This window comes from Cryptomeria japonica, chromosome 7 (assembly GCF_030272615.1).
Source record: "Cryptomeria japonica chromosome 7, Sugi_1.0, whole genome shotgun sequence".
Taxonomy (NCBI): domain Eukaryota; kingdom Viridiplantae; phylum Streptophyta; class Pinopsida; order Cupressales; family Cupressaceae; genus Cryptomeria; species Cryptomeria japonica.
The window spans coordinates 486,818,673-486,846,147 of NC_081411.1; the positions used below are offsets into that span (position 1 = coordinate 486,818,673).

General features: G+C 36.2%; 1 protein-coding gene across 1 annotated transcript in view; it reads left to right on the forward strand.

The window, feature by feature from the left end:
* Positions 1–27,475, forward strand: part of LOC131065750 (protein IN CHLOROPLAST ATPASE BIOGENESIS, chloroplastic) — a 96,561-nt gene that overhangs the window by 21,669 nt on the left and 47,417 nt on the right. The window contains exon 2 of the mRNA XM_058000375.2: positions 15,541–15,624. Coding sequence (XP_057856358.1) covers positions 15,541–15,624 — 84 coding nt within the window. The remainder of the gene's footprint in view (positions 1–15,540; positions 15,625–27,475) is intronic.

Below are 27,475 nucleotides of genomic sequence, written 5' to 3' on the forward strand. Positions count from 1 at the left end.
TGGTGCTAAAGTAGTGGCAACATCCTCAACAGGTGCCTCAATAGGTGCCTCTGCTGCATGATCAACCTCGTTCTCCTGCTCCTCACGTGCTGCCACTTCCGCATCCCATTCCTCTCCTGCCCTCTCCAACTCACTTAGCTGCTCATCAATAAGGAATGGATCCAAATCATTATCAACATCATCAGGAGCAGCAACCCATTCTACAGCATATGGATCAATGTCATCCAAGTCAAGTGCTTCATGTGAATCTTGCCCTTGCACCTTCTTCTCATGCAATCGAATGTTGTATCACACATAGACAAGATCATTCAAGCGTTGTTGAGTCAACCTATTGCACTTTTGTGTGTGGATGGCCTCAAAAACACTCTAGTTGCGCTCACAACTAGAAGCACTACAAGGCTGCGATAATATGCGGATGGTAAGCTTTTGAAGGTTAGGCGTTGTGGCACCATAATCTTCCCACCACAAATCTGCAAGGAGAAAAAATGCCATTTATTATTTGTAAAGATTTTAATAATCTTAAAGAGAGAAATAAATGGTAAAATAAAATTAAACATATGTTTGTTTTTACCTGGTCGTAAGGTGTCTCTCCTACGTTTGCAATCAGGTGAAGAAAACAATGGCCTTGTGGCCTTCTTATAGCTCTGCAACTCATCAAATATCAGGTCTTGAAGGTTCTCATCATCAACTAATCTTCGAATGCATGTGTCAAGGCCAATTCTAACCTCTGCATCTACTCTGAAACTCGGGGAGTATAAAAACTTGGGATTCAAGAAGAAGGCAGCAACATGAATATGTTGGTGGAGTTGATGATTCCACCTCCGATCAATTATGCGCCATATGGGTTCATACTTGGTCTTGTTTGACGCATACAAGTGTTGAATCGCCTCTTTGGCCTTATCCATGGCCTCATATAGATACCCCATGGAGTTATGATCCCCATCCACCATTCGTAGCATCCTCACTAGCAGTTCCGACACCTAGATATAAAAAATTTAACAAAATCAGCAAATTGTAATATTAGAAAATTAAATAATAAATCATCAATTAAAGTTTCAAAACTTACGTGGATGATCTCCACCACTACCTTGGCAAAATTAGAATAAAAAATGGCAACCACAACCTTCTCTGCTTCAAGCTTTGTAGCATAAGGACTCCCCAACCATCTTTCACTCACAAACATCCGCTTCAGGTTGGGCTATGTAGCAAGTATGCTCTGCAAGGTGAAGAAATTGGTAGCAAAGCGTGTGACCCCCGATCGCACAAGATCCTTACCATCAGTGTGCTCTTTCATAAGATTCAGGACCCATGTGTGATTGTAGATGTATTTGGTGATATTCCTTCCATCTTCAACCACTTTTTTTACCCAACTTAGTTTCCCTATGTCCTCAAGGAGCAAGTCAAGACAATGGGCAGCACAAGGGCTCCAAAATAATGTCGGATGTCTAGCCATTAGAAGTTTGCTGGCTGCCACATATGCAGCTGCATTATCAGTCACAACTTGTATGACATTCTGTACTCCCACGTCCATCACCACCTCATCCAACATGTTGCACAAGGTATCTGCATTCTTCACTTCATTGGAGGCATCGATTGATTTTAAAAATACTAATTGTCCCCCTGAAGCAACTAGAAAGTTGATGAGTGTCCTATTCCTACCATCCGTCCACCCCCAAATACTCCTTTGCTCTTCCACTAATGCGTGAGTGTTTTGGACCTCATCTTGCAATAACGGTCCACTAATCTCATAGCGACTTGGGGACTTGAACCCCTTACCTGCCATAGTCAATGCAGTGACCAATTGTTGCCAAGATGGACTAGAAACAACATTGAACGGAATATCGTTGTAGATCCAAAATCTAGCACACGCCACCTTTGCTTGTTCGTGAGCCTCTTTATTCCATGCAGTGCCTAGCAATCCAGGTTGTGCGCCAGGAGTGTTACGTGGAACAAAGTAGTTTTCCACATGGCTGCCTACACTTCCCATTCCTCGTATCCGTGGCCCAAGGGAAGAACTAGATGCCCCCACATCTGTATGTGACCCTGTAGAACTCAAATCTGCCCTTGGGGCTACAATTGCCTCTGCTGTTCTCTTTTTTGTTGCCTTCCTTTGATCATATGCTTCAAGCGTTGCTATTGCATCCCTCGTAGCCTCTTCAGGACATTTCTTACATGTTCTGGTATCTCGGCATTCAATTTGTGCAAGGTGGTATTTGAACCTATTAATGCCACCTTTTATAATCTTGGTGCAATGGTTACAAACGACGTCTCCTCTTTTTGGACCTGGTGTCCCATGTTTCCAACAAAGGTCTCTTTTTTTGCCACCACCTATAGAACTAGAAGCCATTTTCTTTCAAAAAAACTAGAAGAGAACCTAGCAAAAGGGAGAGTCGACGTTTAGAATTTTAGGGAACATTGTAAAACTGTTAATAACTTCTTATTTTGAATAACAATATTAAAAAAATCAGACTGGAAAAAAAATCACAATATTAAAAAATAAAAACTTATAGTCACAATTCTGTTAAAAACTTAGTCTTATACAGTCACAAATTCACAATACTGTTAAAAATTTAATAAATTAAATTTTTAATATAGTGTTAATAAATTAATAGTATAGTGTTAATAAATTAATAATAAATTAAATTTTAATAATACAGTCATTGTAAAGTGTAAAAAAATTAATTATACTGTAAAAAAATTGTTAATAAAAGTAAATTGTTAATAAAAATTTATAATATCATTAAAAGTAAATTGTTAATTTAATAAAATTCTTGGCTTCGGCCTCTTACTGATCCAAAAAAAAAAAAAGAGAAAAAAAAAGTAAATTGTTAATAAAAGTAAATTGTTAAATTGTTAATAAAACTAAATTGATAAAAGTAAATTGTTAATAAATTGTTTTTAAAAGTAAATTGTTAATAAATTCATAATATCATAATACTATAAAAAATTTAAAAATAGTGTTAGAAAAAAAAACTTATAATACAATCACTAAGTAGTAAATAGTAAATAGTAAATAGTAAATAGTAAATAGTAAATACTTTTAAAAACTTGTAAAAAAATTAAGTGTTAATAAATTAATAATACTGTAAAAAAAATAAAAAAATAGTGTAAACAAAAAAAAAATTTAGAAGAACTGTTTAGAAAATGAACCTGAAATTCGAAACCCTTCAACCCTAGTCGCGTGTAGATCGGATTTGCCAAAAATCATGCCCTAATGGCATCGTGTGGGTCGGATTTGCTGCAAACTGCCATAGTCGCGTCACGCGCCTGCCGTCGTGCGTTTTTTTTTGGGCTCCCGTCACTTGGAAAAAAAGAATGGAGAATTATTTCGGTTTTTTTTGACTTAAAACCTTTTTTATTGTTATTCGCGCCGATTTTTCAAGCGGTTTTTAGCGATTTTTACTAGTTAAAATCGCGACGTGTTTTTGTAAAAACCACGTGCCGAGTTTAATGGCAAGTCACTCGCGCCGGATTAGGGCTCGTGAGTACTTGCAATTTTTTCAAAAGCGCGTAGAGTTTTTCAACCATGCTTACAATGATAACCTGATAATTTTCTGACCTACTTTTGCTTTTTTGGAGAGTAGACATGTTCTTATATAAATAATAAAAGTGTTGTCTTGCTAGATGTGGCCTACATTTACTGACAACATGAAGAATGACAAACATCTCCTTCTCATAGGTTGATTTGGCAACATTTTGCTTCACTAGTGCCCTTTTACATTGGCCCTTTGCTTCGGACATCCAATGTCTTCATGGTCTCCAAGTCAACACCATTTGCATATTAGTTGCAATATGTCCTACTTGTGCTGGTAGTCTTTCACAAATGTCTCCATTCATTACATTGTCAACATTGTTCTTTGGCATTACTATATTTGATTTTGACCTCTTTGATTTCGATAACTGCTTGGAGATGTGTTTTGCGGCTTTAGTGAAATGGATTGCTCTCCTTGTGTAAAGAGTACTTGTGTCTTCTTGGTCTTTAAATTATATAGGCACTCTTTTATTGAATGACCCATAACTTGGCAAATCTCATAGAACATTTTTCTAGGATAGTTACCTGTGGTGTGACCTTCACTTTTGTACTCAGTACACCATTCATTAGTTTCTTTCTTTTCCTTTAATTCTTTCATTCTTTGGAACATGTCTCTTTGGAGTGCTTTTATTGTTCTTGATTCACTTTCACAGTTCTCATCTGAACTTCCATCTTCCTTTGTTTTTATTTTACCGCATGATGACATTTTATCTGCAATTTCTATGCCGATTGCCTGATTGTAGGCTTCTGCATGGGAAGAGGGTGGTACTATCTTCACCTTTTTTCTTACAGAAGCAAACGTTTGGTGAACTATCTTTTCTTAAGACCATCAAGAAGTTCTTTTTCTAACTTTACAAGCAGTTCTTTAAGTCTATGATTATTAGCTTGTATGTTTTCGTGCTTACCTTCTTTTGTATTGTTAGGTTCTGCTACTATTTCATTATCATCATGAAGCAACTTAAACTCTTCTTCAAAGGCCTTCTTTAATATCTCCCATGTGTTTCAAGAGGCTTGGTCAATTTCTCTATACCAAACAATCTTGACACCTCACATGGTTGCTAGAAATGATTATAGCCAAATTGTCTTTCATCTTGTCCCTTTGCTGTCCAAATTGTTTCTCAAGTCTTACAATACCTGTAAGATCTTTTGATCCATTGCTTGTAAATTTTGGTAATTTTTTCTTTTCTACACCAGGGCTTACCATGTTTTTGTTTTGATGCAAACCTAGAGCCTATAACTTGCTTTGCAGGGAATTTTGATTCGGATATTTTGGTGCGTAGTAATCCTCTACTTTTCCCTCAGCTTCAATGTTGTACACACTTATTTCACCTTCAGATTTCTTTTGTACACCCTTGGCCTGATTCCTCATTCAATTGACAACCTTTCAATTCCCCAAAGGTTACCCTTGTACACTTCTGTGAAGGAATTTGACTACATCTCCCAACTTACCTCACCTAGAGAAGGTTGTCTTGATATTTTCACTTGGGTGGAAAGATTGACCCACGCTTCATTGGGTAGTGGTAAGTGCTTGGCTATCTCCTCCCCCTCTCCCATTTGTATGTTATCTTGTAGTGGAAATGTTTTGTCTCTCCAACTATGGCTTTGACTTCGACTTCTTTCTTGAGATGGGCTTTGACTTTGAAATTGAATTACTGGGGTTTCTTCAACTATTTCTCGTATTCTTATCCATTCTCTTTGCTCTACAATCCTTAAATATTGCCTAATCTCTTGGTTTTGAACACCTTGTGGGATCTTCTTGCATTTATTGGGGTCTAAGGGCATGAATCTCTTAAATATGACCTGATTTCTTTTAAGGCAATGGCTCCAATGTTTACTCTCCGATCTGATAAAATGAATACTTGAAATAGTGAACATAATTAATAATGCATACCAGATAGAGGAGTAAATGTATATCCTTATTCACACATGAAATTATTACAGAAGTAGACCAGAGATGGTTAGCCAAGAATCATACTTGATTTGACTAGATCATACTGCTTTCTTTAACAATACAAAATCTATTTAAAGGGCTTGATAGTTTCCAGGAGGACAGAACCGTTTATCAACCAACTCTTAAAACTATCCAAAAGCTGACAAACAATTAATACATAGTTGGACACAATTATCTTAACAAAACATAATGAAGGCATTTTATGAGGACTACAATATTTGCCCAATGTATAGAGTTTCTCAATTCCTAAAAAAATTTGGATTTCAGAAGCAGCATGAGATAGGAATGACACTCATACTAAATAGATTGCCTTTAAATGGAAGCAATTGCCTTGGAGGTCTGCATATTTATGAAGCTATTTGCAGTTCCAAATTTAGGTACAAAAGAAGTAGGTACTACAAATGAAAGCAAACTACCTCTTTGGATTGTCTAGCTTGTTTGCCTTGGACTTTCTCTGACAAGCATTCATAGATTCTGTATTGGTACTCCTACAGTGATTGATACTAATGTCATTTACTCCTCCAACATGTCCTTGAATAGTGACAGTTGAGGATTTTTTCGTTTTCCATTTTTGGGTGGTCTTCATTTATTTTCTACTGCTTTGCAGAGTTTTCTGCCCCCAATCTGTTGGCTATTTATAATTGTACTATTTTGGGGGTTACTCTTTTTAAGTTAACCCTTGCATGTATATTTTTTTTATAAATAAATCTCAAGAATTTTTAGGCTGGCCTGAGATAGTTGAGGTCACAAATGAGGGTCCTCTTCCCTTGTGCATGCATTATTTTCCAGCTTTTCTCATTTTCCAGTTGAGGTGCATTATTTGTTTTTGCTTTGTGTCTAGGGTCTTTTGTCCTAGTTATACTGTTGGATAGCTTGAAAGCAAAAAGTTTCACTGATCTTTTATATGTTGCAGATTATGGGATAACTATGATGTACTTGTGGTTTGGTGCTCTATGGAGATTCTTTAGTTGATGAATTCTCCAACTAGGTAAATCATTTGCTAGAAAAGATGAAATAGGTATTTGGTGGCATAAGGATTGGGGTTAAATGGATTTGAATTTTATTTTACTTAATATAGGGTTTATGAGTTTAATGTTCTTTAACTAGTTAGGTTAGGAACTTAGCTATAGTCCTTGTATCAATAAATTTGCAGGGTTTGTGCAAAAAGTGATCAGTTGGAAGGCGGGTATGTAGGACTTGGTGAACTCCACAAAATTAAGTGACAATAATCTGCATGAAAGAAAGGAAGAAATGAGAATGATGATGATCATGTCAATGATGATGGTCAGTCATTCTCATGGGGAGGAAGGATAGTTTGGAAGAAATGGGTGATGATTAACAAGAGAAAGTGATAGAGGTAGCAGGTTAAAAGTGGAAAGTAGAGCAAACAGTAAACATGTGCAGCTGGCAATTGTGATCAGGTGTAAGACATGGTGGAGGAAGCAACTTCTTAAAATATTATACTCCCACTTTAGATGATGAAAGTTGGGGAGAGGTTAAAAGAAAATAAATTGATATGAAAGACAACATTATCCTTGAGGATTTGTTGAATGATGCTGAAACTCATTTGCTTCTATGGAGATGTGCCAAAAGACTTATAGTGAAGAGAGGGAAGATAGATTTGAGAGGTAAAGAGCCTTGGGAAGCAAGTTAAGTTCATTTAATAATGGAAATAGATAGAATATTAAAGGAGGTGGCAGATATGACCACACTAATCTCGCATAACTTATTGAGAGCTCATGCCATGGGGAAAAAGCAGTTCAGCTATGAACAATTTGTGATATCCATTCTAGGTGTGCACACTAATTGCACAATATTTTGATGTTTTGAGACAGATGCAATATTTAGTGAGGTTTGGGTGGGAATTGGAGGCGATGGTACACACATGCCTTAGATACCTATGTTCCACATGGATGTGTCACCTAGGGAAGTACTAGTGTTCCTACACTAGGGACATTTTAGGGATGTATGAATGGTAAGGAAATGCTCGCAGGGCCATCCCCTAGGAGAAAAAAATCAGAAACATCTCTAGGATGGCAAAACAAGATTAGGGGATGGCAAGGGCAAACGATCGTCCTGAAGATGGATAGGGGATGCTTGGATGCCCCTCAACTGTCCTAGGAATGGGCAATCATCCCTTATGGCTCAACATTATAAAAATATAGAAATAAATAAAAATGACAAAGAAAAAGAAAAAGTAAAAAGGTGGTGTGGGAGTCCACAAGGCCCTCCCTCCTTTCGCCTCATAAACCTAAAACAAAGATACTAATGCTTACCAACTTTAAAACCATTGTTTTGCCATTTTGCATTTTGTGAGAAGAAGAAAATAAAGGGAACAACAATGAGAAGAGAAAAGCACAACAGTGATAAGAAAACTCCAGAGCATCAAAATTGAATCATCTATAGCATCTGTTGTTTATTTGTACAAGTCCTCTATATTTTTTTGGTTTCGGTGAAAGTGTAAAACACTTAAGCAATAGTCTAAGAATTTGAAAATTATTTTCACTTGCATCTATTTTTTCAAAAAAAAAAAGAAGCAACATTAGCAACAATGAGAGTTATGATAGTGATGAGGTTGAGATACAATGAACAAACCATAGAGGTACTAGGGTTTTTTTGGGCTTGGTAGTGTTGTAGGTGAAGTGAGTAGTAACCAATTTGAATGCCCTTCCACTCTCCTAGAAACTTACATAAAGAGTCCATTCAATTCCATAAGACCCCTTTTGCAATTCACAATTGTTGTAGACACATACAAGAGTTTTTAAGAGGGAGTAGAGTATGATTATGTAATTTGTGAAACAACAATTATAGGGGCTTCTACACAAGGGTTTATAGAAATATTTTGTGTAGAGTTGGACAAGGTTAAAAGGTCTTAAAAAACAACTCTATCTGAGAAGGCTTAGGTGTTTAGGTTGTTCATAGAAGGTGAGGGAAAGAAGGGCATGCCAATAGAGACTATGCAATTGAGTATGCCTTCCCATACTTTGGATGTTGAGAGGGTTCTACTAAAGGGAAGAGGGGGCCTACTAGTGTTGTAGGGATGCTAAATGTGCAATCATGGGAAGTAGCAAATTCTTCAATTGCCGAATTTTTCTTTTCCTATGCTAACTCATTTCATGTGGCATGTTCTCTCTAGAATAAACAAATATTGGAAGATAGAAATGTTAGTGGTCCCTCATATGCCCCTTTGGAGAACTTAAAGTATGAACTACCCTCCTTGAGAAATAGTAGGCACAGAGGGTTGGGAGAGTGCGTATTTGTGATGATGAAGAGGTGTAATATCCCGGATAAGTTTTTTTGTTTTAATGCAATAAGGATTACAAACAAACATCATAACCCGTTAAGGTTAGAAAATATAATCTCAATACTGCTGAAAGTAACCCTTCCACTTTCTGATCACCAAGAACCCAATCTGGGAGGGTGAGAGCATACGGTGTTCCGGGGATCGTTAGCACCATAAACCAATTGAAAGCTAAATACAATAATGGGCGGCAAGCCAGCCCCTTCCGCTTATCCAGCAGGTAAACAAGAAACTTGGCGGTAAACCAGCCAAGTGAACAACTCACCAAGACATAAATCACTCAACCGCAATGTTTCAGCGAGAGGACTGAATCACATCAAATCTCAACTCGACCGCTTATTCAGCGGGAGGACCATTACAAACATGAAATCACTCAACCACTTACTTAGTGGGAGGACAAAACTTCATAATTGAATTGCAGAGCAAATAGGTGGCTAAGCCAGCCTCTTCCACTTATGCAGTGGGCAAGCAATACCAAAAATGGTTAGTAGCACTACTACTTAACCTTACAATTCAGAAAGAGAAGATTAGAGATAATATCCAATGCAAATTACAACAAGAAACAAATAACAATTTAACTCAAATCATGCTACTGCTGCTATACCAAAAATCTGAAGTCAAACAAGCATAACTAGTCTGAACCGGCAACACCAAAATGATCATAACTCGCTCAAATGAAGTCAGAAACACACCAAATCAAATGCAAATGAAATATATAACTTGGATGATGAAACATGAACACAAAACCTGCAGTCCAGTTGCCTCAAAACAGCAACACGCATCCCAATGCACCCCTGGAATGGTACGACCCAGCTGAAAGGTACGATTTGCAACTAAAAATCCAATTCTCGAAAACAACAGCTAAAAAATTGCAGACTATATCGCCTCCAAGCCATGTTTTGATAGAGCCAATACCCAAAATGAAGAAATCACTTGGTAAAGAGGTACGAGAGAAATAAGGTTTCAGCAACTCCACGACCAGCAGCAAAGAAACACTCCAAAATCCAAACCAAACACTCCACACTCAGCAAAACACTCTCTAACAGCAAAGGAAATACCAGAAACACAGCTAGGTACTATTTCCCAAGTACGAAACTGAGACTTAGCTAGGAAGCCACACTTCGAAGCTTAGATTTTCAATCGCCAAACAGGTAGCATAACAATGCAATTTCATAAGATATCAAAATCTTGGGAGGCCAAGCACCTGTATTTATAGTTTTTTCCTCTGAAATTCAAATGTAAATGTCCTCAAATTCACCTCCAATTTGCATTTCATTTCACTCACACATGGCGTCCAAATGACATTTTGTTTCATTTCTCAAGGTGGGCGCCCAAGTTGCATTTCTACCAATAATTTAAACAAGTTCGAACTTGCCTAAGTCTTTAATAATAACATAATGCATTCTTCAAATTTCAACGCCTAACTTAGGAAAATATAACATTGATATTAGATATAAATATTTCTTTTCCTAAGTCGCCCAATATATCATTAATCAGTAATAAAATAATTAAATATTAAAGCTTACGATAAGGAAATAATATTTAATTAAATCACTTATGACTCCAATGCTGATTATCAACAAAATCCAGGATAAAGTTGAGCAATGAAGACCACTGAATTGCAACTGGATCAGGACCCTATCCAAATTGCTGAAAATAGAATTGCTCAATACTACCACTTACTAGAAATAGTAAGTCATGAAATACTCCTCCGAAAAACATGATCTTCGCACCCGGAGAAAGAGCTTGGAAAACTCAGTAAGACAGCATCATCCAAACAGCCAAACCCTAACTTACTAAAAATAGTAAGTTCTCACTTCACCAAAGAATTAAATGCATGTTATACCACCCTGGAGCTCATGAAAAACCCAGAAGGAAACCATAGATAGAACTGAAGAATTCCCTCATGGTAAACCCTAAAAAGCTCGAGCAGAACCCCACAAAAGTTGGAAACCCTAATTCTCCTTTCCAAATAGCCTACGGGTCTCCGGAACAGGCCAATGGACCACTAAACTAATCATTGCGGAGAAGGGGACATTACAATCCGCCCTTCCCAAAATTGCTTGACCTCAAGCAATGCCATCACAACTTCCGAAAATTATAAATTGATCCGCACCAAAGCAAGTACGATCCTAGGGTCCCATGCCCGTCTCAAGAAGAACCCACCATGCTGATGTTGCGCCACTTTGATGACATCAGTGAAAACATCACACCAAAACTGCATTAACCTACCTTGTAACTCCAAAATGTTACCATCCATGATGCTCAGATTGAAAAATATTGAAGGACTGACATCACTACCGTGCAACATCTCATGCACATAAAGCTTTGAGTAATCAATATCAACAATGCCACTATCTATCACAAGCCTGGGCAATAGGAAATAAAGCCTACAGAACTCACAATCAAACTCCACAACATATATCCCCAAGGTGTCAAGCGGAGCCATGACTGTAAATGTGGCTTCCCCAAATCTCCCTGCAAAGATGAAAACAATCCTTTGCAAGAGCTCAACAACCCCATCCCCATGGTTCTACATGAATCTACTAGGCCTCAATTGAATTATTTTGATACAACCATGGAGACTTCTGAAATCTCTTATACTTCCTACTTAAAGCACCTCAGAATGATGAACCATAGAAAGCAAAGGTTTGATGTCCCAATCATAAGTGGAAGAGAGGGCATAAGAATAACCACTAGTTAGAGCTTGAACACTTCCCATATACAGATACTGATTGCCCCAACTTGCCATACCTCTCATCTGAGACCATAAATCCGTCCTGCCAGGAGACTGTGAAGTCTGAAAAAAAGTACATCAGCAGCCCACCAAGTCTGAAATGATTGACTTGAGATCTGATTTCAGGGAAATTGACATCCAAGAAGATGAACAATTGCTGCAACAGAGGAAGTCGTCATCCAAAACAACACATCTGCTCACGTCCAAGGCTGGAAATATCTTCTCTAGTGACTCCAACTCCGCATGGAACCATCCTTTGCTCAGAATATCTTCCCAATCCACTAGTTGATGAGCAAAAGGAACCATCAAATGGCTGGTAAAGAAGGGAACATCACCATCAAGTCTGAAAATTTGTTCCTTATCCCTCCAAAGATCCTTCTTTCCACATGTAATAAGCTCCATCAGACCACGTTGACGATCTCGAGCCTGGACACCCAACCGACAGTGATCTTCAACATACTGAAAATAAAACTCCAAACATCCCCAAGTGCTAGTAAGGACCAAGAGCATACTTAAGAAATTGATGTCTCCTCGAGCAAACCCTTGAAGCCTAACCATGAAAGCTTCAACAATATTGGAGTATGGAATAAATGTTGTCCCCAAATCTAACTCCCAAAATGGACTGGTATGAGCCTTATTATCGTTCAACCCAAGGATTAGGTTATCAAGCATGCAATCACCACATTCTGGTCCTTTCTCCCCTACTTCATGAGTAACAAGTCTGAAATCTTCATTCCTTGCTGCTGCAAGGAAACCTTGGACGGCTACCGAACTATGTTTAGACAACACCTTGATGCCAAAGATGTTGAAATCATCCATACACTGGAAACCATACTCAGTCTCATGTTCGATCACCTCAACACATGTTTTATCATCCATCACGAAGAGAGGGTTTTCATAACTTTTCTCAATACCCACTTCAAAGAAAGGGTTATCAAGAACCTGGAAGCCATCACACTCATAAGAATACAGAGATGGTGTACTGCTAATGGGCTGCAAGAAAAAATCAGAACTTTGTTTCTTGCAATTGCTGCTCCCATAGCTGCTCCAAGACTCTTGTCTAACTCCACCAACTAGCTGAAAATGCTCAATATCATAAATAGGATTAGACTTCACCAATTCTTTGAGCCTTTGATTACAATCAAAATTTTCATTCTTATCTTCAAATACTCCTTGGTTGTCCCTAGTCTCACACCCCACATCATCCACGTGATGACATTGCTCAACACCAAGATCATGATCAGCACTGTGCACTAATAGATCTGATTTATGTTCAAGAACACCATCAAACCCTTCAGTATCAAGAGCCTTATAGACTTTTAAATCTGCTTCCACCTCAGTGTCACTTTGATCAAACGAGAAGGCAGCCCCAAGATCAAGTGTAATGTCACCATTGTTTGCTGATATAGAATCCTCATCAAAGGACATAAATGATGAAGAGTTACACTCTTTCAAAGGGTGCTAATGGTGAAAGGGTGTGTCTCTTGCCAAAGGGCATACATGATGAAGAGGTGTGACCTCTCCCTCACATTGAAAGATATAAAGGAATAGGGGAAAAAGGAATAACATTTTTTGGGAGGGAAAGTCAGAAGAGGAGAATACGAAAAAGAAAGGTCAAACTTTCACCAGCAACCATCACACTTAGCACAGAAGGAAAGAAAGAAAAGGAGAAGGGATCAACGAAAGAAGCTGCTCCATCAGACTCACGCACAGGACTCTCAGCAAAGGTGCGGGCTCTGCATTGCCTTAGTTTTACCTGGAAATATATGAACAGAAAAACACAATAACTGCAATCAGATAATGCAAACGATCATCTGGTGAACGATCATTCACAATAAATATGGTTCAATAATGCAATCGATTATCTGATAAATGATCAGTAAATATAATTTAATACTGAAATCAATTAATGAACATAATCAAATATAATGTCATAATGAGGAATACGAGTGTGATGAAGATGAATTCTATAATGCTGTCAACATTAAATGTGGTAATATAATATAACGGAATGTATCTAATTTATTATATAAAGTTGATTATAAGTGGAATCTAAAGACTAGTACAGAATCTGACATAACACAGTTGTCTAAGCTAACACTGATAATATAAAGGCTGTGATAAATATGATGATACTAACAGTAAACTGATATAACTCTATAATGGAACTTATAATCTATACAAGATTGTTTAATTGATCAATCATATCAACTGCATATTACTACTTAATATGGGACCCTCTCTTAGGTACGCGGCACGCCACTCCATAGTGGATGCCTAATCCCTGCCACATGGAGCCAAGAGGGATGAAGCATCTGCTCTTGGGCTTAAGAGAGGAGGTGGTTGTGATGAGGGGGGACGGTGATAGGACACCTCGCTGGGTACGCCATTCCATGATGGATGCTTAACACGTGCCACATGGAGCCAAGAGGGATGTAGCATCTGCTCTTGGGCCTAGGGTGGAGGGTCTCTTGGACACCCTATCCAGCTAGCCTACACTAGTGCATGAGGAATCGGATAATAAAGAATGGCAACTAACCTATAATCTGATTTTATCTAGCAAATATAATACTAATGGTAATTAATACATCAAAGAATTGTATCACTCAATTTAATTCACTAGTATATGTTTTAATTTATAAGTATTACTTCATGTGTTCTCTAATTTTGAGTTGCAGGAAAACAGTATACAAAGGTATTCCCATAAACTTAATTACCTATTTTAGATTTGGGCAAATTTAGGTTAATATAAAAGTATAACTAACTAGGGGACATTACATTAATAGTCATTTACACATTTATAATTTAATTATTTTGTAGATTAATAAGTGATGCAATTATTGAATGTTTATCTTTATTAATTGCCCATTCCAATTGTCATGTGCAATATCTATGGCCAGTAGGATTTAAAAGTCTAGAAAGGATTCCCTATTCAAAATTTCTGTCTTTACAACCATGGTCATGTAGAGAGTATTACAGGTAGGTCATTTGGGAGATTGATCATGTGGCATTTGTTTCTACTTTGTGATACCTGATGTACTCATATCATGATACCATCTTATGACATATTTTATTGATGTGATTGTGCTATGAAAATAAGTTTATTTTGATGAGTGATGTTTTCTCTGCTTTGCTAACATTGCTGAATCTAGAACTTAAAGAAAAGGTTCGAATCAATTCCCTTGCAGATAAGTCTTCAGCCTGACTGCAAACCTTAGAAAACTCGACATTTGTGTGGGAGAAGTTTCCAATTTGATTGTAAACCTTGTGGTTGCTTCTCCTTCACTTCATTCCAAAACAAGTATCTTTGATAATGATAAGTGCAACAATCAAAGACGAAATGTATGAATCTCATACTTTCCTTTTTCTGTGATGTAGTAGTGGCTGGTTTTCCATAAACAACAAAGCTCATATAAAGTCTTCATTTCTATTCAGAAAACATGTGTTTTCAAAAGCATGATATTCTTGGGATGGAAGAAAATTGAGGGAATTAAAATCATACTGACTGGATTTTTTTGTCTTGCTATCAATCAAAGTACTTCTGAAATTCCTTGTATGTAATAAATTACATGTTATTGTTTACACGAGAGAACAAAACATTTATTTCAAATGTTCCAAAGGGTTGTAGTGAAATGGTAATGTGGTGTGTTTGTAAATAGAGCGATTCATGTTCAAATCTCCACATTGTAATAAGGCAATATGCATATTGGTGGGCATGTGTGTGCAGTACCACTTCAACGACTACAAAGTGTTCATCTCTATAATCATTTTGTGCGTGATGCAAACCTTAACCAAAAATAGGATTGATTTTAAATATGATAAAAATTCCTCCACTATAAATGTTCAGTTCTTAATTTAGCTGCATCCCTTTCTGATGGGAATCTGGGATTCATCTTCAAGTTAATTGCTTTTTAGTTGTTTTTTAATTCTAAGAGATGATTCATCCTTCTTTATTGTTTGATATTAACCAAAAGGTTGTACTTATATAGAAAAGTTAATTTCTATTTGTCTAAATGCAGATCACGTGACCTTCATCAAGGAGGTAGCTACAACTCGACCTCCCCAGCATCTTCATTGTCTCCTAAAAGTTCTACAGGCCAAAGGTTAGGTTTATAAATTGATACCAAAATGGACATTGAATGCATTGTCTTGACATATTATAACGATTTCATTGAATCAATTAACATGTTAACCATTCCAATTCTGCCTCAATTGATAGGCAGAGAAGATAATTTCTTCATGTAATTTATTGGCACATGTCACATCTAAATAGGTCTACTAGAATTTGGTTGTACTCCAGGCAGTTATAGGTGGACTGGAAAGGTTTGGTTTACTTCTCAGCTTTGGTTGTGAGTTCAAAGCATAGGGGTATGAAATTTGAACAACATAGAAGACAAATGGAAAGAAATCTCCTTACGGACTTTGCCTTATATGTGGTGTTTGGCTTGGATATGACCAAAAATCTATCTATGCCTTTTATTACATGAAACTTATTTTGACAAATTTAAAATATTCTGCCCACAAGGTTATTGTTTTTACTTTTGTAATCTTAGCCTTTGGTCTGAATTACATCCACGCTTGGAATGATACATTCGGCAGCTCTTTGATGGGTACTACGTGCATTTACATTAAAATACAGCTACTGAAGATTATGAAGGATCTTAGAATAAATAACAAAAGAATCAAAACACCATAATGATATACACAAATACTTTAAGCTGATAACGCATTAGTATCAGTATCCTCTTGGATTTGTTTTCTTGTTTAAAAATAATTTACAATTTCCCATAGACATCCTAATGATGGATGTCAATGGGGCTATACTACTCAATCTAGAAGGAAATTACTAAAGCTCAACATCATCATCAACCATGATGCCATCCAATCCAATGTCTTCTACTTCAACTCTTGATGTACTCTCCTTTTCTCGCTTCTCACAAACAGCAATCATGTCTTCTATAAACGTGGAGCTGTCATCCTTGGCTATCCAGTTGCTATATGAATCAATGTCATTCAAGTCAATTGACTAATGGTTTTGAGCCCTCCACCTTTATTGAGTGAAGGCAAAGGCTGTATGACACAAAGATGAGGTTATTGAGGTGATTTTGTGTCAATTTGGTGCACTTCTTTGTGGGAATGACATCAAATAAGCTCCAATTGTGCTCACATTTAGAACCACTACAAGGTTGGGGCAAAATTTTGGTACAACATACAATTGCCCTCCGTTAATGGAGAAGAATAGTACAACACACGATTGGCCATTCCCCTTCCATCCCTCCGTATTCCAAGAGTCCAATATCAAATATATATTGAAACTAATGTATAACGGTGTTCAGAATTTCTAGTCACAATAAATCAATTTTTTTTTCTCTTTTTGTAATCCAAATTTCAAACACATGTACTTGTCATGGACACTAGCACAATTGCAATATAGTCTTGAATGATAACACAATTGCGATATTATATTGTGTACTTTTCCTGCTTTGTTTCTTCATATATTTATTTTGCAATTGAAATCACTTTTTTGTTCAAGTTTCTCTAATATTTTTATGACTATATAGGCTCAATAAACACTTAAGATTCCATTCAGACAATTATAGTGTCTCTTGTAGGATGCTAATTTAATTCTACAAGAAAATTTTGCAATCGCTCAATCTTAGCTCTTCTTGATCACCAAGTTCTTGATGTGGGTAGGGTGAGAGCATATGGAAACTTGAATGAGGACAATGAAATAAATAAAGATATTGGCAGTCAAGCAAATTACATTAGAAGTAAAGTCATAGAATTGATCAATACTAAAATGGTAGATGGTGATATGCAAATTTCGATCAATCCGAATTGGTTGAATACAAGCGGAAATTTGTCAATGCCAAAATGATAGACTATATCACCTGATTCTTATACATGCCAAGTTGGCAGATATTATACTGAAAATAAATGGATCCAGTAAATAAACCAATCAGGATTTATTACAACGACAACATGGATCTAGCAGTAAACTGTCCAGGATATTTAGTTATTAAAATTAAATTACTGGTGGTAAATCGTCTAGTTATTACAATATTGGATTCTTATGACAACTGATTTTCAATTGATCATAGCAAAAGACAAATATTTGAAAACATAAATTTGAAGCCTTGAAATAATTTGATACTTCTGGAGTAAATTGAAACTCAAAAATGTCTGAAATCTAGTACTTGGAAAAATTCTGAGGAAATGAAGGAAAATTGAAAACCAAAACTAAACTCAAATCAGCCACTGATAGTTGAACTTGTATGGCTTTGTCATAAAGAGTATGGCTTGGTAAGGATGTTAGATGCATGTTTTTCTAAGGTATATACCTTAAGTGTGATCTTCAATTTTGCACTTGGTACACCATAGTTCAATAGTTTCTTTGCTGGTTCTTTCTCTTCTTTTGATTTTTTCATTATTCAAAGCACAACCCTTAAAGCGCTTGCACCATTCTTTATTCATTATTGCTGCTATCATTCGAACTTCTGTCTTCCTCTATTTTTCTTTTACTATGTGAGGCATTCTATCTTCATTTTCTATGCCCATTGCTCAATTTTAGGCTTCTGAATAGGAAGAGGGTGGTACTACCTTCATCTTTTTTCTTAATGACGGAAGTAGTCCCATGAACCGTCTTTTCTTGAGATTGTCATCTGGTTTTTTTTCTAACTTTAAAAGATATTCTTTAAGTCTGATTATAAGCTTGTATCTCTTCATGCTTGCCTTGCTTTGTATTGTATTTTTCACTACTATCTCATTATCATAACGAAGCAATATCAACTCTTCTTTGAAGGCTTTATTTAATCGCTTCCATGTATTTCTGTGTTGGAAAAATTAAGGTTTACAATTTTTAGGATTAGATTTAATAAATAATTAGTTGGGAAGTTGCATTCCCGTAGGTTAGTTAGTTGATGGGAAACAAAGGCTTTATAAGCCATTCATTTGTAATGTGAAATTAATCAGAATATCAATATATCATTTTCAGTTTTGTTTTTCATATGCAGCAATGATATGAAGTTATTTTTTAATTTTCTCTCTCATTTTTAACATGGTATCAGAGCACCGTTATTTCTTGTGCCTGTTGAAGATGGATTTCTGCTGGAATAATCAGAGAAGGCATGATTAGAAGAAGTTGGATATGGAGGAGGCTCAAATTAAGGCACTAAAATAATTGAAAGTTTTTTGGATGCTGGGCAGAAGAGGGTTGCTGGAATGTTTGCCACCATTGTGCATGGGATTGAAGCTTTAAGGTTAAGCATTTTTAATCATTTTAATCAATGGTTCAAAGTTGGTAGCTCCATATTTTAAAAGAGGCAGAAATTTTGTGGTTCATGGCATTTTCAAGATAAGTTTTGTTGGAGTGAAATTTTTTATGGAGAAATCATATGTTCTTGCTAAATTTGAAGGGCATGATTTCATGCATGGCAAGTTAAGGTGCAATTAGTTTTGATAGAAAAAAATTTGTGGGATATTGTTAATGGAACTATTAAAAAACCAAGATATCAAGATGGAGGAGGAAAATGGATAGCAAAAGATCGTAGAGATACAACATTGATTGGTCTTGGGTTATTTGATGCATATTTACACCATATTAATCTTAGTAAAACTTCAAAGCAAATACTTAAGATTGAGAGGGTTGGGGGGGGGGTGAATCAGTTTGGACCAAATACTTGGATTTTATTTCACAATTTATTGTTGAATTAATCTTTAATCTTATCAGCAAAATGAAAGATAAAATAATGAATCACCATGCACAAGATAACACTGGATTTATGTGGAAAACCCAAATAGGGAAAAACAATAGTGAGAGTCAACTCACAATAAATAAAAAGATTACAATATTGTTTTAGGTTCATTGCCAAGGAAGCGCATTGCTCTTTGAAGGACTTGTAGGCTGAAATGCATTATTCCAGGGCAAGATACAAGGGACTTGTAGGCTGAGATGCACTGCCTCAGGGCAAGATACAAAACTTGTTGAGAAGACTCATTGTCTCCAAGAAAGGTACATGAACATATGAATCAAAATGAACAGGCCTTCAATGACATAGCCTCTAACAATCTCCAAGTATGAAGCTGTCATTGAATCTTTGTCTCAAGCAACCAACTTCATAGCAATCACCGCACACTTCCTTTGTCACAACTTCACATCACTGACTTCTGCAAATGATATAACCATGTAAGTGCAACACTCATATTGATCCACACACTCATCCACACCATCAACAACAATTTGATCTTCTATATATACCATCTTCTTTATTGCAAACATCAATTAGGTCGGCTAGAGTAGGGGACAAACATAGGTCCTATCAAGTCAGCCACCAAAACATAAATGTTGTGAATACGGTCCTATCCAGGAGATAGAGACAACCAAAAAAAGAATCATATCACTTAAGCAGTTTAAAATAATTCACACGTTATCACTCATCCTCCAAGGTTGGTAACAAGGTAACGTATGGAATCTAGATGCACCAAGTAGCACATCACCAATCGGCCCAAAACATATCTTCTAGATGAACAAGCCCAATGCGGATCCCCACACGCCAAGGTAGGACCCAAATTCAATGCAACACATTCTTCAAAGCAAGCGGAGACACCCAAGAATTCACCACAAGAAGAAAACAACTTTTGTCAGCCGGACCAAAGCAATTACCTTGAAACACATATTCTGGTCATAATACACTATCAAACAGACCATCTAGCATTATGCGGAGCATATCAAGACATTCCTTGAACATCCAACATCATTCTCAAATTGTTCTTTCCATATCAAAATCATGTTGGCATAACACAACTGCTATAAAGCACTTCATTTTGGAGAGCCATTTACACACAAAGCAACATAATCACTACTTGTAAACCATACTAGCTTTTGAAAGTTGAATTGAGACACAATATAGACATTATAAATATGTCCTCCAAGACGCAACACTTGAAACATCAATGTGGAGAATGGGGAGCATTTTCCGGACCAGTTTTGATAGACAACCAAACTGACAACCAATTGCAATCACCAACCTCATTAGCTGCAACACCAAGAACCTGAAAAGATAGGAGTGCAATGTCCATAGAGCATAAACATTATGTTCAAGTCTACAAGACCATATCATCAATTGTGGAGGAATGTAGAGCATTCTTCCGAATAGACATCAATATATACTCAAGTTACTGGTTCGGGCACAAAATCACAGGTATGGCAATATTTTTTCCTTGGGTATGGGTACGGGTACGTTTGTACACACATATATAATAATATTATAATATATAATATAATATAATAATATTATAATAATAATAATATGTTATAATATTTAATAAAGTTTAACATAAAAGAAAATAAATAATAAAATATGTTTAAACTTTTAATTAAAAATATTATTAATATATAATAATATAAATTATAATATTAGTTTAATTTAAATTTTTTTAAGTATTAAATTTTACATATTAAATTTATAAAATACCAAATCGAAGGATATAAAACTTGAAGTATAAATAACACTAAAATAAAAATAAAGACAGTGTCGTGCTACAATGAATTCTACCTTTTCATTGCCACCTATTTGCTAAAATACCAAATTGAACGGAAGAGGGGGGAGGAGGAAGATGGAGCCAAAAGAGAGAGACGGAGGACGAGACAAAACCCGTAGGACTATAATTTAAAAATAACAAAACAAAAAAAACAAAGCCTTTTCTAGTTTCCACGGGGCCAAAGTGGCGGCGAACCTAGGGCTAGACTGGGCTTGAACCCAGCTCCGCACCTTGCCCTATAGCCACGAATCCGGTATTTGAGTATATACTTTTGCACCATCTTTCTCTATCAACCTTCCAAGGACCAAAATGTCCCGGAAACATCATCTTCTCACTCAGTACAATAACTCCATTCTATTGTCATGCAACTAATCCTCATCTTAATATCTGAAGCCATTTAAACCTCATCATGCTATCTTTTCCATCAGCCACATTGTCAGCATCATCATCTGTATCAGCATATCATACTAAATGTAAACATTAGACACCAAGAAGGTGGACATCCACAAACCATCTATAACCAATATCCATTTGTTTTCTATATCAACCTCTTTATACCAGTCATACAAATCATAATGACAACTGACAATCAGCTGCCAACAATCTCCTCATATATTGACAAACATGAACATACAACTTCATCATCACTTCCTCAACAACTACAACAATTCTCTAACCAATCACCATATCATCAATGACAACAACAATCGAGGACAACATATATTGTCAGACATTAGGTTGACATCAATAACAACACATTGCCAATAGGATGGTCTTAATCCTTTATTTGGCTCACAAGCTTCAAGTGCCAAGATGTCAATTAAATAAAATCTTTTTGGCTTGAAGATGACAGAGGGTGAAAGCATTGTTGAAAATATTAGTACATTTCATTCTCTTCTTAATCAACTTGCAGACATAAATTCTACAATTGATGATGATGACGCCAAAGCAATTTTTTTAAGTAGTATGCCTCCAATCTTTGACAATATTGTACTTTAAACAATATCAATCCAAGATTCGAGACTCTGGTTTCTTTCTTGATTGTTGAAGAGAGTAGAGTTGCTAAAAATCATACAATTACTGAAGAAAACTACTTTTTTGTAAAGGAGTCTAACAATTCAATGGGAAAGATTACAAATTTTAAATGTTACCATTGTAATAAAGAGGGCATATTCTAATGAATTGCATTCAACGTGCTAAGGATCTTATTGATGATAACTTAAAAAATAATAATGCTTTGATGGTTGCTGAAAATAAGGTAGAAATGTGTGGTTTTGCAGTACATGATCAAGATTCTTCTCACAACTACAATGAGAAGGAATATCTATTTTAAAAACAATTTGAGCAAATCATATTGGAGGTTGGAGAAAATGGAGGCAGGAGGACATCTTTCATCTCAAGTTAGCTTTTCACTCAGAGATGATATATGGCATGAGAAGCAACACTAGTCTTATGATTTATCTTGTTGTTTAGGTCCATTCACGAAGCAAGGGGGGGCATAGCAATTGTTTTGGTTTGTAGATTATTGAGTTTGTCTTGGTTCATAGCTTTGCAGATGTGTTACCGTGGATGATAGAGTTTGTCTCAATTCAAAGGAGTTGTATTCTTGTGGATATAATGGAGTATGTCTCAATTCACAAGTTTTGTTGGATAATCAGGACACTTGCTTGGACATGAGCAGTTTGGGGTGTCTAGAAGAGGTTTGATGGTTAGATAGGACACTTGCTTGGACATAAGTAGTTTGGGGTGTTCTGAAGAGGTTTGGTGGTTAGACAAGACACTTGCTTGGACATAAGTAGTTTGGGGTGTTCTATGGAGATATGTTGGAGATGCTTGTTAAGATATAGCCCTCGTGAATCTAACTAATGGTAAATCGGTTATTATATATATATGGTTATTAAATCGATGTCTGAAAGTCATTCTGGAGAGTGATATATTAACAGAGCATACAGTTCAGAAATTAAACATAAACAAACTAATTGTTATGAACGGTTGCCTCTGTAGGGGCATGTCCATACATGGCAATTGCCACGTATGGACATGTCCCTACGTAGGCAATCTTTCCTCTTGTATTTAAACCGGATTCAATGATGGAGACGATCAATAACTCACGACAATCAGTCTTCCAGAATCACTGTCATTATTCGTCGATCGATATTTCACAACATGGTATCAGAGCCAGCATATTAAGAGAATAAATTAGACAGCCATATTACTCATAAGCATTTATCGGAAGTAAATAACAAATCGACGCAGAGGCTATATACGTAGAGGATATATCCGACTAAGAAAATATTCAAAATGTCAAGTAATATGAGAGTGGAAGATAGACTCGAAGGAGCCTCCAACTTCGTTTCCTGGAAGATACGAATCATTGCCATTCTTGAAGAACTAGAATTAGAGTCTTACATAGAAGAAAATCTAGACATGCCAAATGATGAACCAGAGAAATCTACCTGGAAAAGGCGTAATAATAAAGCAAAGAAAATAATTATTGACTCAGTCAAAGATCATATTCTTCCATCTATAGCCAGACTGCCTAAAGCACATGAAGTATTTAAAACCATTAAAAATACATATGAAGTTAACAATGCGAGCAGAATGTTAACCTTGAAACAACAACTTTCAAACATAAAGATGAATAAAGATGATACAATATCTACATACTTTTCAAGGATATCTGAAGTAAAAGACCAATTACAAACTATTGGAAATGAGGTAGATGATCAAGAAATCTCTCTCATAGCCCTAAGAGGATTACCAATTTCATGGGAATCCTACATTCAATGTATTAGCAAAACACCCCCCTTAGCCAAATTTGAACAACTTAAGAATGAGTGCATTCAAGAGGAATCTCGACTAATCTCAAGAGGATTAGGGCCAAATAAAGAAGGAGAAATCCAAGCACTTAATACAAATACCTTCAACAAAAAGAAAAAGTTCTCCAAATGGAAGAGAGGAAATAAAAACCATCAGAAAAGAGATATGTCTAAAATTCAGTGTTACAAATGCGACAAATATGGGCACACTCACAGGAATTGTCGAGAAAGGAAGAAAACACAAGCTACTCTAGCCGAAGTCAAAGGAGAAAACTCACACTTTTTCTTAGCCCTATCAAGCGAAATAAATACAAATAAAAACACTTGGATCGTAGATAGTGGAGCATCAAGGCATATAACTGGATTCAGAAATCAGTTTGAAACACTTAACGGGCACTCAAGTGAAGAGGTTACTATTGGAGATAACTCCACATATCCTGTGAAAGGAATTGGGACCTGTACTATCAAACTAAGAAATGGAGTATCTCTACAATTAAAGGATGTTTTGTTTGTACCTAGAATAAAAAGAAATCTAGTCTCAATCTTAGGCCTAGCTGATCAAGGATATCGGGTTACCTTCAATGAAGATAAAGTTCTACTCTGGCCTAAAAATACAAATATCAAAAATACCATAACAGTAGGTTCAAGAGATGGTAGCCTATACAAACAATGCAGTGATCAAAAGGAAGCACTAAATCTTGAAGTTTCAAATAATAATGAATTATGGCACAAAAGATTAGGACACCTACGATATAGTGCTCTATCCAACATAAAGAAGATTACTTCAGGACTGCCCCAACTAAAATCTGAACACACAGGCATTTGCAAAGGATGTGCCTTGGGAAAGAATGTGAAAGTTTTTTTTCCCTCAAGCAAGCACAAATCAAAAGTTATTTTAGAACTAATTCACTCAGACCTATGCGGTCCCATGTCAACACCATCCCTAACTGGATCCTTATACTACATAATCTTTGTTGACGACTACTCTCGAAAAACATGGATATATTTTCTAAAGTGCAAAGACTCAAATGAAATACTATCTAAGTTCAAAGAATTCAAGGCACTAGTAGAAAACTAGTCAGGAAAGAAAATTAAGGTGTTAAGATCCGACAATGGGGGAGAATATACATCTGACAACTTCAAAGACTTTTGTAATTCTGTTGGGATTAAGAGAGAGTATATTGTACCATATAATCCACAACAGAATGGAGTGGCAGAAAGAAAGAACAGAACCATAATTGAAGCAGCAAAGCCATGATGCATGACCAAAACTTACACACTTCATTCTGGGCAGAAGCTTCAAATACAACAGTCTACATTCAAAACAGATGTCCGCACTCAGTTCTAGAAAACATAACTCCTGAAGAAGCTTTTACAGGGAACAAACCAGACTTAAGTCATTTAAGGATATTTGGCTGCCCCGTATATATACATGTTCCTAAAGAAAAGAGGACAAAACTAGAACCATCCGGAAAAAGAGGTATCTTCATTGGCTATAGTGAAAATACTAAAGGATATCACATTTACATTCCAGGGAAAAAATCTGTTGAGATAAGTAGAGATGTAAAGTTTGAAGAAAACACTACACTCAAAGAACTTGAGGATGATAACATTACTAAAGAAGAAGAAGATCACATAACTGAGATTGAGAGGGAGAATATCATAGAAAATTCCGAACCTTCAGACACTGAGAGGGAGAGAGGGAGGACATCATAAGAGCTTCTGAACCTCTCGTTGATGAAAATATTGAAACACTCAATAGCAAGAAAAGACCTCTATGGGCAAGAAAAATGATTGAAGAGAATAATGTAGAACCAAATGAAATTTTCAAAGAAAATAAGAGAACAAGAACTCTAAAATGTTATGCTGCACTTCTAACCGAACTCACAAATTCTGAACCAACAAATGTCAGAGAAGCCTTATCAAAACAGGCTTGGAAAGATGCTATTGTTGAAGAATATCAATCTATACTAAAGAATGATGTTTGGGATATAGTGCCTAGACCAAAAGACAAATCAGTTGTCTCATCCAAGTGGTTATTCAAGATCAAATATGCATCTGATGGCAGTATTGAAAAACATAAAGCTCGCTTTGTGGCAAGGGGATTCTCTCAGAAAGCAGGAATTGATTATGAAGAGACATTTGCCCCAGTTGCCCGGTATACGTCAGTAAGAACAATCATTGCAATTGCAGCATCCAAAGGATGGAAAATTCACCAAATGGATGTAAAGATTGCCTTCCTAAATGGTTCAATTGAAGAAGTATATATAGAACAACCAGAAGGATTCACCATACGTGATAAAAATTGCTATGTTTGTAAACTAAAGAAAGCTCTCTATGGGCTAAAACAAGCACCTAGGGCTTGGTATGCAAGGATAGACAACTATCTCTCCAAACTAGGGTACTCCAAGAACCTAGCAGATCCCAACATCTACTTCAAGGCTTCAAATGGAAATATGATTATATTGGTCCTTTATGTGGATGATCTTTTGATAACAAGAGAGGATAATCTCATTGTGAAATGTAAGCAAGATCTGGCAGCAGAATTTAATATAAGATCTAGGGCTTCTACATTATTTTCTGGGATTAGAAGTATGGCAGAAGAAAAACTACATCTTCCTAAATCAAGGAAAGTACACCACAGATATTCTAACTAGATTTGGGATGATGGAGTGTAAGCCATTAGCTACACCAATGGAAACTAATTTGCACAAGCTGAAAATTGAGGCAGAAGATTCAGAACCTACAGATCCCACACTCTACAGACAAATCGTTGGTTCACTCATGTATTTGGTAAATACTCGTCCTGATATCTGCTATGCTACAAATGTATTAAGTCACTTCATGTGTGAACCTAAGAAGATACATCTAATGGCTGCTAAACACATTCTAAGATATTTACGAGGCACAATTGGACTTGGCTTAAAGTATGAAAATGTTGAGATAGTTGAAGGATATTCTGATTTTGATTGGGCCGGAAGTACCATTGACCGTAAAAGTACTACAGGGTGTTGCTTCAGTCTTGGTTCTGCTATGATATCTTGGTTCAGCAGAAAACAGTCAGCAGTTGCACAAAGCTCCACCGAAGCAGAATATATGGCAGCCTCCATGGGAGCTCGTGAAGCGGTATGGCTAAGAAAGTTATTATTTGGATTATTTGGAAAAACTCTGAATTCAACAATAATTCACTGTGATAATCAGAGCTGTATCAAGCTCTCAGTAAATCCAGTTTTTCACAATAGATCCAAACATATTGAGATCCCTTATCACTACATAAGAGATATGGTAGATCGAAACGTCATAAAACTAGTGTACATCAGTACTGAAGAACAAAATGCTGATATCTTCACCAAGCCACTTGCAAGATTGAAGATAGAATACTTCAGAAGTAAACTTGGTATGACTAGATTATAATTGAGATTATTAGGATGAAATTCCTACCATGTGTAATTTGTTCATGAATAAATAAATAAAATGTATATTGCAATATTCTAACTGTGTTCAAGAAGATGATGATCTTCTTATGTTTAAGGTTACTATTTCAAGGTGACGATCTTGACAATAGTTGACCAAGTGTCAAGATTGACTACATTAA